The sequence below is a fragment of the Pteropus medius genome, unplaced genomic scaffold (assembly GCF_902729225.1).
Source record: "Pteropus medius unplaced genomic scaffold, Ma_sr-lr_union100, whole genome shotgun sequence".
Classification (NCBI taxonomy): Eukaryota; Metazoa; Chordata; class Mammalia; order Chiroptera; family Pteropodidae; genus Pteropus; species Pteropus medius.
In genome coordinates, this window is record NW_024349225.1 from 14,882,079 (window position 1) to 14,895,926 (window position 13,848).

A 13,848-nucleotide genomic window follows, 5' to 3' on the forward strand; every position below is an offset into this window, starting at 1 on the left:
GCTCACATCACACAGTGTAATATTACTTAGTTAGTTAGTTACTTGTTAATTCTCGCCCCCACCAGAATGGAAGCTCTGGGAGAGCTGGAATGCTGTCTGTCTTGTCCACGTCTGTTCCAGATCCCCAATGCATAGAGTAGGCACTCGATAAATATTTATCAAATGACTGCCTGACTTAATAAATAGCTGATGAAATTCTTTGCACAAGAGCCTTATAAAATCAGCAATAAGAAGTGACGACTGACTAAGGGCACTCAAGATGAACAATGGGGTGCTTTGGCTCTCAATTTGCAAACCCTCCTCTTTGGAGAATTGGGGATACTCCTTAGCCAGGAGTGCCTGGATTAGCCATCCAGGCCCTGCTGCTTCTCATCCAGACTTTCTGTCTATATTTGAACAGTCCGAACTGATCCTAAATCCCCGCAGGACCACTGGGCAGTAATGATGAGTGCTGTGACAGACACAGGCAGCGTTGTCCATGGAGAGTAACCGAGGAAGGCCTCTTAGAAAGAGTGGTCCAGGAAGCACCTCTGAGGAGTGACACCTGAGAGGAGATTGGATGAGAGCGAGGTGGCCAAACCGTAGCTGAGGGACGAGCATTTGGGGCATAGGGAACAGCCAGTGCCAACACAGACCCTGAGGCGGGTGCTTCAAGCTGGAGGGGTTGTAGGCCACACTGTCACACTCCGATGCATGAGACCAAGCCCTCAGCACATGGTGTGGTGGCATTGTGACAATAGGCCGGTTGTGATTTGTATACTAGCAATAAGTGCTACAGCAACAAACAACAAAAAAAGTTTTTCATCCTCTTGCAAAAAAATCATTCACATTCTGAAACTTCCAAAAGGCCCATATTTTGCATGTTAATAGAAACGAAGAATATGGGGTCAGAGAGCTGTCAGATATCATGCAATCCAACTCCTCTGTTTAGATGAGAAAACCGAGGCCCCAAAAGGTGAGACAGAAGTTCCACGGCCACGTGACTTGACGGTGGCAGGGCCGAGGCCGGGACACTAGCTGGAAATTATGGATGGGATCTTTCCTTAGCAGGCGTGGGATGGACTCTATGTCGTTGCCAGGCACTCACACTGTTTGGATCAAGTATTTGTTTTGAAAACGGTAAACCTGATTTTCCTCTTCTTAAGTTTCTCCCACTTAATTTTCCATCTAGCTGGAAGCGCTTCCGAATCCAGCTGTTGAAAAGAACACCAGCTTGGAGGAAGGATTGTTCACTTGCCTGAATGGGAAAGCCTTATGTGTGACATCCTTTGGCCACTGGACGAGGGACCTATTCAGAGTGAATGGTCTTCTTTCCACACGCAACTTCTGACTGAGCAGCAGGAGAATCTTGGCTGAATGTAGACAGCTGAGTTTGGGACAGAAAGTAGAGACTTTGGCTCACACATCAGTTGCCCACATCTGCTCACATGTCTGGCGCCAGCTGCTGAATGGAATGACTTCACCTCTGGATGAAAGAGTGATTGAGGGCCAGGTGCTGCCAGAGCCAGATCTACAGGTTGACAAACTCCTGTGCCAACACCGCCATGCCACATTCATGAGAATGACTAAGGTGGGGATTTGAGGCCAGACGGAAAAGATTAGGACACACTCTGAGGACATGTGACCAAAGTTTACACTTACAAGAATGTAGATCAGGTGGTAAGAGCTTGTTTACCTGTCCCCAGCCTACGAGAGCGAGGAGGCACACCTGAGGGAAGGGAAGGGACCCTTCTAGGAAATGCTGCTCAGCTGGGGTGACGAGAGTCACTTAGGGCAGCAAATCTACGAAACTCCTAACCCCAAGCCTGACGACCTAACAGTTCGGAAAACGGTTTCGATGAGTTCAAGTTCGTGCGTGGAACACTGTAGACTAACAAGCCCTCAGCGTCCCTGTCTGCGAGAGACCTGAGCCAGGTGTACTTTATAAGTCCTAAACTTTGGGGCTCCGTCCATTACCGTAGGGTCTCTCGCTGCTCCTTGGTGCGCACAGTGAAGTAAACAGAAAAGGGAGCGTGTGGAGAAATTGCAGCACTGGCTCTGCGTGGCCAGATACCCCTATCCAAAGGTGAAGGTGTGCGTGCGCGAGTGCGCGCCCGTGTGTGCGTGTGAAGAGGCTGGTCCTTTCCCAGTAGGATGACTTAGGCAAGTTGCTTAATTTCTCTACGCCTCCATTTTTCCAGCCGTCAAACAAAACAACATCCCACTTAGGGCGGTTTCGCAAGCCTTCCAGCGGGGCGGGGTGGAGCTGCGGACAGGTGGCCAGACCCGCCCCGCAGGTTGCGAGGCGACGAGGGCCCGCCCCCTCCGTCCCTTGCTCCGATTGGCCCCTCTCGTAAGGGGCGGGACCTGCCCGCGGTGGGCGGGGCCCCGGCGCTCGGCGAACACAGCGCCGCCGGAGGTCGCGGGACGGGCACTGTCGCCAGAGTCGCCGGAGTCGCCGCCATGGCCGGGCCTGCCCGCGGGTCCGCGCGCGCGCTGCTCGCCGCCCTGCTGGCGCTGCCCGCGCTGCTGCTGGCGCCGGCGCGGGGCCGGGGCGGCCAGGACCACGGGGACTGGGACGCGGCCGCGCTGCTGCCGCCGCTGCCGCCGCGCGAGGACGCGGCGCGCGTGGCCCGCTTCGTGACGCACGTCTGCGACTGGGGCGCGCTGGCCACCACGTCCACGCAGGAGGCGGTGCGCGGTCAGCCCTTCGCCGACGTCCTGTCGCTCAGCGACGGGCCCCCGGGCGCGGGCAGCGGCGTGCCCTACTTCTACCTGAGCCCCTTGCAGCAGTCGGTGGGCAACCTGCAGGTGAGCATGCGGGCACCGCGCCGCGGGCCAGCCTGTCCACTGTCGCCTGCACCCGCCCAGGGGCGACAGCGGGCTCACGCCGGCCCGTGCGCCCCCGCGCCGGCCGGGCGGACACTGCTGCGCCCTGGTCGTGGGTCCGCTGACCAACACCCAGGAGTTTCACACGCGCCCCCGCAACGGGGCGACGCTGGGGAGACTTCTTTGCCATCTTCCCCGAGGCGTCTTGGGCCACGATGTGTCATAAACTGGGCTCTTTTTGTTCAGAATTTTAGAGGGTGTGGAGATCGTCGGGTAGTTAAGCACTTCGTATAGGTAGGGCTTCTGGGTTTCCCTGTCTTACTCCTTCTGAATTAAGATATTCCCCCTTGACACCAAGAAGCTGACATCCGAGGTGGTGGAGGATTAGTGATTGAGTATTGCAGTCCTCAGGGCTTCCTGGGTGGGAGGCGGGACTGGTTGGAAACGGGACTCCTCCTGCCCTTGCCCACCTTTGCGGGGCAGGGCCACCGTTTACAACCCTGGTGGACCCTTGCTGTCCCGAGACAGGTGTCACAGACATACCTTGGGTGGCTAGAGCCACATGGAGTCCAGAGTTGAAGCTCGATTTGGTAGCGGGTCTTTTTGACAGAGGTCCCAGATTTGAGGTTAACTGGGAAGGTACGAAGTTAAAATTGGGACGGAAGAAGCTGGTATTTGGTTAGGCGCCTACCGCACGCCAGGTAGCCTGGTGCTTTCCCTTCATCGTGTCTTTTTAATACCCCTTTGAGGTGGCTTTGCTGTCCTCAGGTTAAATAAGTTTCCCAAAGCCAGCGGCCAAACTGGAATGTCACCCCACGTCCATCTGTTCTCAAAACATGGGTCACGCAGACCGGTGCCCCACGAACTGAATATGTTCCGCCAACCAGTTTTCTTTGGCCCGCACAGAGTTCTGTGTTGTTTTTGAAAATAAATTTTAGTTGCCGACATTTAAAAATTGACATTTGTAACTTCTTGAAAGACTGGGAGATCTAGCGATATCGAGGGCAGCTGCTTCCTTCGGCCAAGGCGCTGCGCCCCTTGTCCTGTCTGCCACGTTCTCACCCCCAGCCCACTCCATGCCCTGAGGCGTTTGCTCGAAGCAGGCTCATTCCATTCCGTCATTAACCTTGGCTGCAAATACTGTCACCTGGGAAGACTTTTTGAAATGTAATGCCAAGATATTTTATCAGAACATTTTATTAACCCCCCGTCCCCCCCCAAAAAACCCTCCTGATGCTTCTAATGGGGGGAGGTGATTGAGAACCACCGCTGTACATGGTATATTTAAACTTGCGATGACATCATCATCCCCATTTGCAGGGATGAAGAAACTATCGCTCAGAGGCGCAGGGACTCACCTGTGGTCAGGTGGGACTCCAGCCCAGGTCTTTTACTAACCTAGGGAGAGACAATGGTAAGGAGCCCGGCCAGGATGTCAGGTTTCCAAGAGGGAGTGAAAAGGCATGGCCGCAGCAGAAGTAGCCTGACTCTGAGTCCATCGATTAACCAGTGGGGGTTGGTTTATAATTTTTGCTTTTCCTCCTTCTCTGACCTCTGTCTGCCCCGGTCCACCCTGGCCACCAGACTGACATGAACAGAGCACCACTCAGCACTGCCCTCTGTGCAGAAACCCTCACGACATCTGCAGGGGACCATCCACCTGGGGTGTTTGTTTAAAATACAGGTTCCTGGGCTGGGAAGGGAGCTCAGAAATCAGCATTTTAACAAGCTCTCCAGGCAGGTGGTTCTTGGAAAGCACTGGCCGGTGCCAGCCTACGTGTTGTAACCTTGACTCTTGAGCTCGGACTTGAGCCACCCTCACCCCGCTCAATCAATACCCACCCCCGTCCCCGCCAGCAAGCCTATCCTTCGAGCAAGTCGGGTTCCTACTACGATCCTGTCTCACACTTTCCCAGGTCTGCCTTTCGGCACTCGGGGCTCCCTCCGTCTGAAATCCGTCCTCCCACTCGATCCTGATTTTGAATATCTCACAAGGGCTCCCTACGGCGTCAGCATCACTCCAGGCTACGCTTACACTGAACTTGGAACGTCCTCAACTGTGCGGGTCACGCAGTTAGTCACGTGCTGTCGCTTCACCTCTTCCGTGTCTCTGTTTTGCACCGTTTAAGTTTTGTTCGCGTCTGACTTTTGAACCAGATTATGACTCACAGAAGGGAGAGACCTTGTCCGAGTACCCTGCCATCTCTTCTCCTGGGTCTCCTGGAGTGCATGCCTGATAATTTATCGACAGCAAATATTTGGCTAAACGATTTCAAGAGGATCTCGTTCTGACTCACTGTTTTGATGGGTCACTGTGAGATGGCAAAATTCCTCCCAGGAGACACTTGGAGTTTAAGGAACTAAATGGCCCGAATGGCAGCACGTGAATTTCGCTGTGGTCTGTCAACAACGCCTTTTGCACAGCTGACTTCCAAATAAGCAGAATTAGGAGCTTTGCTTGCTTCGCATTTTAAATCTAAGAATTCTTGTTGTTAGAGCAGGAATGAACAACTTCTCGAATTTTGAAATCCCATGACAGTTTCTGCTAGCATAAGATAACCAAGAAGCATGACTCAGCTACTTTCTCGCTGAAACTGTAATTAGCTATTTGAGCGACTGCGGTGTGTTTATGTGTTAGTTTCAGGTTAGAGTCTAACCCTTTTGAAGGCCACAGGCCAGCCTTGTATTTGAGTGGAGCTGTAATTATAATTTCTTGGTGAATGGGGGACAAGTTAAGAGTTTAAGAAAAGAAGTATTAAAACGATTCTTACTGAGTCAATTAATTTAAAATATGAACCACCCTCTCCCCTTTTTTTTGGTCAAGATTGTTCTCTGCCTTAATAGTGATTTTCCTGAGTGGAAGGGGGGGTTTTACCATTCGCTTCATGGAAGAATAGCCGAGCTCTGGGGATGGCATGTGTGCGATTGTGGAATTTCTTACGTCTCCATTTTCTCTCTGCAGAAGAATCCACATGCTACGCTGACCATGTCCTTGGCGCAGACTAACTTCTGCAGGAAACATGGCTTTGACCCCCAGAGTCCCCTCTGCGCTCACATCATACTGGCAGGAACTGTGACCAAGGTAAGTAGTTACGCTACGATCACAAGGGCCGATTTAATTTTGCTGTAAATTTTGGTAAATTTTGGGGGCGACACTGGTTAATAAAATTATAAAGGTTTCAAGCATACAATCCTATAACACATCATCCGTATATTGCATCGTGTTCACCACCCAAAGTCAAATCTTCTGTCACCGTGCATTTGACCCCGTTACTCCCTCTCCCTGCCCCCACCCCCTCCCCTCCAGGGAACCCCCACACTGTGGTCTGTGAGACTGGTCTTAGATGAGCTCCATCTTATTAATGACGAAAGAAGAGATAGTTTGAGGGTAATGAAAATGATGGTGATTGACATGCAAAGTTAGAAAATCCGTTCTAATAAGTCATTTCCTGAAAACTAAAAGTTTTAATGGATCGCTTTCATGTAGGTGTTCCATTCGACAAGTATAAAGAAAAAATGATTTTTTAAAGCCCCAGTGGAGGGAACGTCTGCTCGACCGTGCTCACTGCCGTGACTGTGCTGTGCACTGCACAGCGGTTCCGAGGCGTGGGTCCTTGTCCTCGTGCTGTCACAGTGGCCTAGAGCAGGGAGGGTCCTAAGCGGGTTACAAGGGAGAGTCCACTGCGAAGCCCTGGACGTGCACGTGGGAAGTCTGAGGGGAGGGCTGGACGGACGAGGCCGACAGAGCCGCAGGAGGGCGGAGGGCCAGGCGACGTGAGCGTCAGCCGGTGGCTCGGCTGGCAGCTGGCAGGTTTGCTCTTTGACCTCGTCCATCATGGCGCCTCAGACCGGCTTCCTTTATGGTCTGGAAGTTCACGGAGGCAGCTCTGTGCTGAGTGTCCCTCGCTGGCGGGAGAAAGGGTGGGGACAGCGAACGCTGGGGTCCAGCGAGCATCTCCCGAAGACGTTGACCCTTCGGGCACATGCATTCACGTTTGTCACGGGCTCGTCGTGGGATCGATGGCCGATGTGGCACGTCGCAAGCACAGGGAACATGTTATGAAAGCACCTGTGCCAGTTACTCCGATGACTCGAAATTCCCGCTGAGCAACGAATGCCGTACGCGCGGTGGCTTCCCAGCTGTCACGCCTGTCCTCACCGGCGTTTAAAATCTTCACGTTCTCTGAGCTTTCCTTATTTTCCTTTGATTCCTTCAGTTTGAGAGCCGGATGTATGGGAGATCTTAAAAGCTCTCATTGCAAGGAAAAGAAAAAAGGAGGAAAAAAGAGAAAACATTTTTCGTGCGTCGGCGTGGCAGCGGATGTCACTTGCTGTGATCACCTCGCAGTGTGTACATATATCAAGGCATTACGTCACACACCCAAAGCAAGCGCAATGCCATGTGTCAATTATGTCTCGATTTTTCCTAAAAAAAAAAAAGAAATCAGGATCCCTCACTAAATAAACTCTAGGATTTGTAGAATGCTAGAATCACTCATTCTTGACAGAGGAGAAGACAAAATGTCACTGCTATGAGAATTGTTTATTTCACATCTATCTCTCTTTTAGGTGAACGAGACAGAAAGGGACATCGCGAAACATTCGTTATTCATCCGACACCCCGAGATGGAAACCTGGCCCTCCGGCCATGACTGGTTCTTTGCTAAGTTGAATATAACCAATATCTGGCTCCTGGACTACTTCGGGGGACCGAAGATCGTGACGCCCGAAGAATATTATAATGTCACGTTTCAGTAAGTCCTTATTTGTACATCGTCTACCTTCCTTCGCAGGCCTCATCAGTGGTCCTTAACCCGGAGGACCTTAGCCATTTCCTGTGCCACGGACCCCTTTGGCAAGCTGGTAAAGCCTGCGACCACCTTGAGTGAGTCTAACTTTACTTTCTGAGTGCCGAGGACCGAAAACAATATTTTAAGACATCGGTACCAGCTCCAACATGATGTGGAAGTGTCTTCAGTCTCCGTATTTCTGCTGGTGACAGTCACAGATACGCTGTCACCATGTGGTTTACTGCCTGCTTCCATCATTGAAGGAAATGGTAGATTTCAGTTAGAACTTAATGAAAATGAAAACTTTTTTTTCCATCTGAGTTCACAAACCGCCCTGAACTTTACAGGTCGAGACCCCGTTTTAAGGCTGTGCTTGTGGGGGGTCTGGACAGAGCTCCATTCTGACCCGAGACGGCGTTTTCTCATGAGTGTCCCAGACTTGGGCACTTCTGAACTGTGATGCAGTGACACCCGAGTGTGAGCACGTGACCCCGTCCCTAGCAGCACCGAGTCCTGTGAGCGACACCCGGGTCTGAGCACGTCACTCCGGCCTCCGGCCCCCGGCTTGCCAGTTCCAGAGCCCTCACCGTGCTCCCAACCAGGGCCTCACACCGCCCCCCGGCCACCTCCCCGGGGGCGGGCCAGCTCCTGCTCCAGCGCTGGCCACGGCGCACCTTCCGCTTGTACGGATGACCGCTGTTTGCGGAGGTGGGCTGAGGAGGCTGAGCTGGGCCTGCGGGTCGGAGCTCAGGGTTGGCTCTCGTTCCGGCGTGCCCGTCTGTGTCACATCCTACCGCAGAGTGTCCCCACTGTGATCGCCGACGGCTTCGCAGCCAAGCCCAGGTTTTCGTCTTATTCTCTGTCCCAAGCAGCCCGGGACAGTGCGGGGCGCAGGGCGGGTGTTTGTAAATACTGGCTCCTCGCCAGGCTGATCATTTGGGGTGAAGACTGTCAGCTTCTTGTGTGAATAAAGAATTCAGCTGTCGCAGTGTTTATTTTGCTGCTCTGCATTCAGAAGCGGCACAGGCCCGTGACTCTCTGGGGCCGGCGAAGCCATCTCACTTTGTAGGGACATAGAGGCAGCAATTACAACATGATGACCAGGCGACAAGCTATCAAGGAGGACGACAGGCCCACTCTTCAAGGCCAAAGTTGGCTTTTCTAGGCCATAACAATCTCTGAAGCACAGTTATCTTTGTATAAGTGACATGCCCGAAGGCGATGCTTGCTTGACTAACAAAATTAAGATGTGCTTTCCTGTAAGGCTCCACGCTGCATAAGTGGGGAAGATAAATTTGAGCGTCCACATTATCACACAGACAGTGAGCCTTTTCTGTGGCTCAGAGATCAGAGGCAGCACTTTTTCCTCGTCCCTTTGACAGGAGGACAAAGACTAGAACAGGCGGCAGCCCCTCCCGAGGCAGGACACCAGAAACCGAAGAATGGGCATTGGCTCCAAGCTGACCTTTGTGCGTAGGTCGTCTTATTAACGGTCCATCTCAGTGTCCCAGAGTGGCCCCACCACCATGCTGCCCACCTGGATCGCCACTGGCTGCTCAGTATCCTGGGGGCATGCACATTTTTGGGGAGCCGTTCCCAAGGGCCTCACAGGCAAGCCGAGGCCGCCCCAGATGGCAGCCACCTTGGCCGGCTCGGAAGGTGTTATTTCTCCAAATACCATAAAGCCGTCTGCGTCCTGGACTCTGCCGTGCTCAGATGGTGTCTGCACACAGGCCGCCAGGTACGGCCAAGGAGGGGCCCACCTGACTACAGTTGGCCTTGCTGGACTGTTGAGTCGAGACCCCACAAAGGGGGACATAATGGGAGGTTTAAGTGTGTACGGAAGCCTTTGCTGACACCTGAGTAAGCAGTTCTCATGAGGATAAGCCTCTCACGGTTGGGTCTGCGCAGCAGGCTGGCCGCACCAGCCTCACGTCCCCTCCTCTGCTGTGCCCACGTGTCCCTGGCAAGGACAGAGGTAGGAGAGGTCTGTGTCATAGACCCGCCTGGTCTCCCTTACCTGGAGATGGATCTCCTGGGAGCCATGGTCAAGGCTGCAACAGGAAAATGGGTCAAGGTCACCGCCTTCCCCGCCCCATCCCCGACCGGACTTGGTGTCATGGGGCGCTGGCCAATTACTGCTCTTTCGCCCTAATGTTCGGGACCCCTTCTGTTCTCTGCCGTTTTTAGCTTTTAAACCTTCAAATATTCTTGGGTGAGCAAACCATACGGCCTGATTACTGCTGCGTCCTGGTGCGTTTACTGGCAGGCGTGGGCGTCACCCGGGGACAGGTGGTGCTGGCTCACGCGAAGGCCCCCAGGCCGTGGATAGCAGGACTCGAGAATCTCAGACGAGTCTCCAGCACACATGCGTGGCTGAAATGACTCAAAATCTTAAACCGTTAGAGCTGAAGTGTCTCTAGTCCTTCCCTAGAATGAATCAACTTTTTAGATTTGTCAACTCAGTTAATGAAATAATTCTTCCTTTCTCTCCCCCGTCCAGGTGAAGCAGAAATCGGTGAACGTAACCACACGGGTGCAGTTTTTAGAAAGTTTGTACAGACGGGAAGGTCTTCAGGTTTGTCTGTGAGAAGTTCCCAGATCAGCCGTGTGCTTGTGCCCGCTGGCCGGCTTGCGTGCGTGCTTGTCTGCAGAATCGAGGTGGACTGTTGCTGGATTTCTTGGAAGATGAGGTTGCTAAATTTTATAAATTTAAATTTATAGTTTTATTACCAATATATGTGATTCCAGAAGACGATATAAGATCCCTCGTAAAGCGGGGTTTCAGGATCAGCCACTGAACCCGTCAACGGCTCAAAGCAAGGAGTCGAAGATGTGTCATGTTTGAGAACAACGCACGAATGACCCGAAATCCAGCAAACAGCTTCTGTTGAAGAAAAAAGATTAAATTAAACTTGGTAAAACAGGTTTCTCATTCGAGGCATCAGTAATTAAAAGCGTCATTTTAATGAAATGTGCTGGGTGTATTTTCTCAAACAAATATTCGTAGTTTTTACAGTTTTCTCGGCCGCTGTCGAAACCCTTCTGCGTCTTGGTTTTAGTGTTGCTGGCAAATCACCCCCTGGCTGCTTCGAAGCTTCAGGTGAATAGTTCCACTCTTTCCCTTTGGTAAGCAGCTCATTGTGTCCTAAAATCTGGGGCACGGCCAGAATGCAGCCCTGGTGGAGGGCCCCCCTCAGGGCCTGGGCGCCGAGGTGCCCAGTGATAGCATTAGATTGAGGCATCTATCTGTTTTCCTCCCTTTACCCACTGAGAGCTTCGTCTTCACCGTTTGGTGCCCTATTAAAACATGTCTATATTCAGGTAGGATCCAGTTGTCACAGGAAAACCAAACACTTTCTTACAGCAGGTGCTGCAGATCAGATTCCTTTGTATAACCGAATGTGTGACTGCTTCCCTGGTGTGCTATGTTTGGCCACCAGAGGGCACTGTGGACCACTTTTCTGTGTAGCTGCCTCTCCCTGGCACAGCTGGGCTGATCAAGGCCCTAACAGTGACACCGTGGGTGTGGGCGGGATTGGGGCAGATGGCCTTGATGACACAGGGAAGGCAGCTCCGCCTGGGGCAAGGGGAGAAGCAGAGGCCTGGTCTCGTGCTCACTCCCTCCCTCCATGTCAGGTGCTTTGGGTCCGCCTGTACCCCACCACCGGCAGGAAAGGGACAGAGCCCTGGCCTTTACCAGAGGACCTGAGTGTCTTGGACGGGACCGATCTTGGCCCAGAGGGCAAGGCAGGTTCTGATCAAGAAAAGAGAAAATGAAAAGGAAGAGAAGTGACCGAGGAGCCTGAAGCCACCGAGCCCGGATGGCTGCGCTGGGCAGGTGCAGTCTGGGCCTCGGGTCCGTGCTGGCGGGTCGAGGTGTGACCTTCGCCAGGCCACGGCCCAAAGTCAGGCGTGTTCTGTCTTCCAGGCCAGGCTCAGATTCCTTGCAGGTGCGCAGTGGGGTGGAGAAAATCCCTTGCGAAACAGCGAAATCAATGCATGAGTTTCCCGACTCTCTGTCTCATTAATATGTTTCCTTTCTTAGTAATATTCAGACTGCAGATCACCGAGGGGTGGGATGGGAGGCTGCTTTCCTATCACAGGTTCTGTTTTCAGTTTTACTACTGGAAAAAAGGCAACGTTCTACTTCGTGTAAAGCTGGCGGGTCAATATCTTTTTAGGGGAATTCCAAGCTGTCACTTCAGAACCCCGTGCTCTTTACATTTTTTTACCTATTTAAGTGATGACAAGTCCTTTTTGGAATTAAGGGCGGTATCCATCAACCAGTAAAACTTCATCTTTTTCTTAGTTTTTTTTTCTTAGTATTTATTTTAATATATAGTTCTTTGTGTGTGGAAAATAAAAAATGTTTAGAGATCCATCATCTCACCAGCCAGCACGGCTGCTAATATCTTGAAGTATTTCCTTCCAGCCTTCGCGTGGAATGTCGATAACTAACTGAATGACAAGATCACGCCGTGTGCTGACTGCGCATCATGCTTCTCTCACTTAGTCATAAGCTTGTCATTTACTAGAAACCACAGGAATGGCTTAGGGCGGCTGCAGAATATTTCAGATCTACACTGACTTCCAGGTGATGGCCTGCCTCAGCATTCCGTTGCTAGTGGCAGAGGAATTCGTTGACCTTAAAATGTTCCTTCAAACCCCGTCTTCGTCCCCTGCTCCCCTTTCTGCCGTGTTGGTTTTAATTGCAGCCAATGATCTCAGATGAAAGGGGGCGGCCTTCCCAGCCAGGAGAGCCCCCCTGCATGATCACCCTGCCCCAGCCTGGACCCTGGGTCCTGCCCCGAGTTGGGGATTCAGCTCAGCACCCAGTGGCCAGGAGAATTTTGGAGCAGGGCTTCTGATAGGAAAGGAGAAGCTACGCGAACCGAGGGGACGCTGGACAGGCAGAGGCTACATGCCGTCCCCACCTTCCCCAGGGTCTGAACGTCCAGGTTACTTCCAGCTGTTCCCTGTCGTAAGAGACGGACCTTCATGCATCGAGTATTTTCTGCACCTCCGTTCGTTTTCTTGGACAGATTCCCACCAGGAGAAAGAAGCTGCTGGTACACGTCACGAACTGCTCTGAAGAATTTCTCTCGATGAGCAGTCCTGCCCGCGGAGTCTGAACTCTCTCCACAGCCCTGACTGGGGTGGGCGGGAAGAGGGTCGCGTTCGTTTTAGTGGCAACTTTAGGTTGTTGGGGACTTTGGACATTTAAAAACTCAGCAACTGCTAGCTGCTTTCCTTGGCTTCTAGTATCATTCGGTAACCTATAGGTTGAGTTTTCTCAAAAATAGAAGTCATCGTCGTTGCAGGACTTAATTTCATAAAATATGTTTGCACACCGCGTTGTGTCTAATCCTTGCCAGAAAGGCGAGGAGCAGCTGGGCGCACGCTGTTCTCTTTCGTCCAGGGAGGACGTTGGTGTCCCAGCGGGGCAGCTCGGGGACTCCACACGTCGCATGCCAGCCCGGCCCCTACACCCAGCTCTGTCTCCAGGAATCCGATGGCCAGCCGAGGGCTGCGGGCGACACACAGGGCCTTTGAAGAAATGTCCAGCAGTCGTATGCGAGGTGCGCAGTGTCGACGGCAAAAAGGAAGTTTACCAGCACGGTGTCCGTGGAGCCACAGCACGCGATCGGCTGGCCCCCGGGACCGACCCAAGCAGAGGACCAGCCCAAACAGGGCTGTTCCCAGGTCTGGGGTCACTCTTCTGAGATTTAAGGTCCAGGGAGAGAGCCGTGGGCTGGCTTTCCCCGCCAGCCTCATCAAGGCCGAAGAACCAACCGTTGCTTCTTCGACACAAAATCGATAGAGAGAGGTCAGCAACACGCTGACTAAGAAAGACAACCGTGCTCACGACCCTCGAATGGACAACCTGGCATCCAGCCAGGGTCAAAGCGCCTTCGCGGGCGCTGCGGGGCCCAGCACCACATGCCGAGGGGCCCAGGAGGGGTCCTGCCCACCGGCACAGGGGGCGGTGGGCACGCAGACTCCCGCCCTAGCTGGGGACCCTGCCGTGGCCCATGAACCGGCTCCAGCCCCTCTCAGCCCTGGTCTGGGAGCTCCTGGAATACAGTGTCCCAGACCAGCATCCACAGAGGACACAGCCTTCTGAGCGAACAGGTCCCAGAGGGGAAGTCCAGCCTTCTGAGCTCGGACGTGCTGGAGTGGCCAAGAGGGACAGCTTGGGTTCGCTCGCAGGCCCCTCCCGGAAGTGGCGCAGCTCGGGCTGAGAGCC

General features: G+C 53.0%; 1 protein-coding gene across 2 annotated transcripts; it reads left to right on the top strand.

Moving 5' to 3' along the window:
• The first annotated feature begins 2,427 nt into the window (after positions 1-2,427).
• CREG1 (cellular repressor of E1A stimulated genes 1) lies at positions 2,428-10,572 on the top strand. 2 transcript variants are annotated; one of them, XM_039881536.1, is made up of 4 exons: positions 2,428-2,790; positions 5,771-5,890; positions 7,378-7,562; positions 10,102-10,572. In XM_039881536.1, exons 1-4 carry the CDS (start codon positions 2,443-2,445, stop codon positions 10,103-10,105), a joined length of 657 nt encoding a protein of 218 aa, XP_039737470.1. In that variant the 5' UTR covers positions 2,428-2,442; the 3' UTR covers positions 10,106-10,572. The 2 variants fall into 2 exon arrangements, with proteins under 2 accessions (XP_039737470.1, XP_039737472.1); XM_039881538.1 differs by lacking the exon at positions 10,102-10,572 and having other exon boundaries at positions 7,378-7,566.
• The last annotated feature ends 3,276 nt before the right edge of the window (positions 10,573-13,848 follow it).

Bases quoted from the DNA above. Each gene is read 5' to 3' on its own strand.
- CREG1 (XM_039881536.1), top strand. From the start codon at position 2,443: ATGGCCGGGCCTGCCCGCGGGTCCGCGCGCGCGCTGCTCGCCGCCCTG. The intron at 2,791-5,770 runs GTGAGCATGCGG...TTCTCTCTGCAG, and splicing joins AGTCGGTGGGCAACCTGCAG to AAGAATCCACATGCTACGCT. The intron at 5,891-7,377 runs GTAAGTAGTTAC...TCTCTCTTTTAG, and splicing joins TGGCAGGAACTGTGACCAAG to GTGAACGAGACAGAAAGGGA.